The sequence below is a fragment of the Eurytemora carolleeae genome, unplaced genomic scaffold (assembly GCF_000591075.1).
Source record: "Eurytemora carolleeae unplaced genomic scaffold, Eaff_2.0 scaffold2181, whole genome shotgun sequence".
Lineage (NCBI taxonomy): Eukaryota > Metazoa > Arthropoda > Copepoda > Calanoida > Temoridae > Eurytemora > Eurytemora carolleeae.
Window position 1 is genome coordinate 1 of NW_019398079.1, and position 3,059 is coordinate 3,059.

The 3,059-nt window shown below is 30.5% G+C and overlaps 1 protein-coding gene across 2 annotated transcripts in view; it reads left to right on the plus strand.

The window, feature by feature from the left end:
- Nucleotides 1–207: 207 nt before the first annotated feature.
- The window catches only part of LOC111716753 (uncharacterized), a 12,154-nt gene continuing 9,302 nt past the window's right edge, over nucleotides 208–3,059 (plus strand). The window contains exons 1-2 of one of the 2 annotated variants that reach the window (XM_023492229.1): nucleotides 208–288; nucleotides 2,130–2,194. In XM_023492229.1, coding sequence (XP_023347997.1) covers nucleotides 256–288; nucleotides 2,130–2,194 — 98 coding nt within the window. In that variant the 5' untranslated portion in view covers nucleotides 208–255. Of the gene's footprint in view, nucleotides 289–2,129; nucleotides 2,195–2,472; nucleotides 2,560–3,059 lie in introns of those variants that run through there. The other variant, XM_023492230.1, reaches the window with a different exon arrangement.

The following is a 3,059-nucleotide window of genomic DNA, read 5'->3' on the forward strand; positions in this document are numbered from 1 at the left end:
TCCATGCTAGCAACAGATGCAGTTTCTCTACAGTTTTAGTAATTTTTCAAATTCCTTCATGGACTGTTGCTAGTTCTGTTATTATATTTTTAGCTAGCCTTACTTATTAAACAGCTCATCGAATAATTGCATTATTTTTTAACATAGGTCTTTAAACTACCAAAATTGGAGCAAAAAATAAAGTAAAATGAAGTTTGTCCCCCCATTAACTGTCATATTCCTAGACATGTCTTGGTGAGCTTGAATGTAGCCTTGATGCATAATATCAACCTAGCAGTCAACTTCATTGTAAGCAATATGTTATCAGGGGCAGCTTATAATATTTTCCAGGGGGGGAAATAAAAGAAATATTGCGACTATATGGCCCCACCATTTTTTTGCAGGAAATGTGGTCAATTTTTTGTCAAACCCATAAACAGCTGGGGGTGGAAGATTCTTATGAAGATTTGGATTTTTATAAAAAAAATCTTATTTTGAGCGAAAAAGTAGAGCTGTGGGTAAATTTTTGAATCTATTCTTAAAAATCAAAATTAAAAGACTAGAAGGTGCCTGTCTCTTGTTTAACTTCTAATTTTTCTAGGAAGGGGGACGTTCCCCCAACACTCCAGGGGGGGGGGGAGTGTCCCACGTCCCACGTCACACGCCCCCCCCCCCCTAGAAAAAGGTTTAGGAGTATGTCCCCCCTTCTCCGCCCCCCCCCCCCGTGAGCCGCTATTGTATGTTTTTAAATACTTGCTTCTCTTATTGTTTCTAGTTACACTTTTTATAAAACTTTTTTTTTAAATTGCTAATTATACCTATTTTGTTATAATATTTCCCCTAGATTTAGAGGGCTTTTTCATTTTGTTCGTTCATCGTTCGTAAATGATCCATTTTGTTCTTTTCTTTCAATCGTTCAAAAAAAGTTGATCTCGTTCGTTCTCAAAATTATTGTTAATTTTCAATTTTTTTTTTCTCACTGAACACACAGTAAAGTCGATTTTTTCTAAAAAATCGTTTTTTCAATAAAATCATTCGTTCAGTTAAAAACTTTTTTCAAAAAATTATTAAAAACATTGGTCTTTCAGTATAAAACAGTAAAAAACGATTAAAATTTTTTAAATATTGTTAGTTTTTAAAAAACGATAATTTTTTCATTGTTCAGAACAATCCATTTTGTTCATCCATCTTTCAAATTTTTTTTCACGAACATCCTTTTTCGTTGTAAAAAATTTTGTTTGTTCTAAAAAGCAATGCCCATCTCTAAATTGACACTTTTTGCACCAACGTCAATTTTGCTTGAGGGTTGAAACCGCGCAGTTTCCTAAAGAATTTAAAGTTTGAAAAAGAAGGATAATGTATAAAACTACAAGAGGGGGGGGGGATAGTAATTTTTAGGATTGCATCCGTGGGCGGCGAACTATATAGTGATATTTGTATTTTTATAAAAAGATTAATGCACTGTTTTTGAGATAAATATTTATTACTGATTTTTATTTTATTTTAAAGTGTACATTATTCTAAACAAAGAATTGACCTATATTATTTCTGAAAAAGTGAATTTCAATATTTAGCATTTTAAAGTAAAAAATTTCAATAAAACATTTTAAAGTCAATAATAAACATTCCTATAACTTCATGATATCATCATTAAGTAAAAATAATGCTGAAATTAACAGTTTCATCTTTTTTTCATATAAAAAAAAATATTTCAAGAGTACCTCCATTTAAAGAGGGGTATGTCACATTCAGAATGGCACCCTTAAAAGTACTTATCTCATCAATAATGTCCAAGATATTGTCGTTTTTTAATCTTGACAAGTGATCTTTAATCAATAATGTCCAAGATATTGTCGTTTTTTAATCTTGACAAGTGATCTTTAATCAATAATGTCCAAGATATTGTCGTTTTTTAATCTTGACAAGTGATCTTTAATCAATAATGTCCAAGATATTGTCGTTTTTTAATCTTGACAAGTGATCTTTAATCAATAATGTCCAAGATATTGTCGTTTTTTAATCTTGACAGATGTTTTATATCTAACAAGTTATACTTCATAAGAAAGCAGGAAATCCACAAATCACTTTTTTACAGAATCGCCAATTAAAACGAAACATGTTTTAAATGTTGAATTTATATTTTTATATAGAATGTTCCGTTTCTGTGGAGAATAGGAATAGGACCTCTACACTATATTCCAGCAGTTTTAGTCAGGTACAAATATATTCTAGTATGCAATAGATGGCAACTTAGAATGTGTACACTCTGTGTGAAGCTGTATTCTGAGTCACAAGTGTCAATTTGCAGTTTTGTGTCCGACTAAAGTGTCTCTAAAAGTGATATTTTTAGAATAAAATGCTTATCTTACAGTAAAATAAGTGCAATTTTTTGTGTTCTTTAGTTTCTGTTTCTACACTTTTTTATTAAATCTTGGAAAACATGTCAACCATAATGAGAGAAAATTTCGTTTTCCTTGCTATATTTGACACTTGTGACGTCATGTTTAATTGGTTCATTTCTCTGTTGCCACCTATTGTACTTGATAATCTATTCGGTCAGGTACAGAGTTATTAAACTAGGTCAGTTTTTAGACTTTTATGAGACTCTACAAGATTTTGAGTTGCGTAATTCCCATTTGAAAATTGCATGCTTTTTTGCTACAATATGTAAAATTTTTACTCTAACCGAAGATATTAACCAAAATAATTAGTCAAATCTTAAAAAATATCGTTTTGGATTATATCTTTGATATCGAGAATATAAATTTGCCAAAATAGATAACTCAAACTCTTGTATAGCACTTTAAACATCAAAACACTCTTAATGTTTAAAAATTAACATTTATTTTTCAACATACAGGGTGTCCCACGAAAAATGAGAGTTGGTGAATAGTTGTGAATTTGCTGCATATTAAAGCCTTTTTGCAGTTTATTTAGTATAAAAAAACTTTACTCAAATATATTTTGCTTAGAAATCAATTTTACTTTAATATGAATGCTGTGGAAGACGATGCGTTAAACTAGTTCCACAAGATTCAACAGAATGAGATAGAACGGATACGGGGCATCTTTTTTGCTAC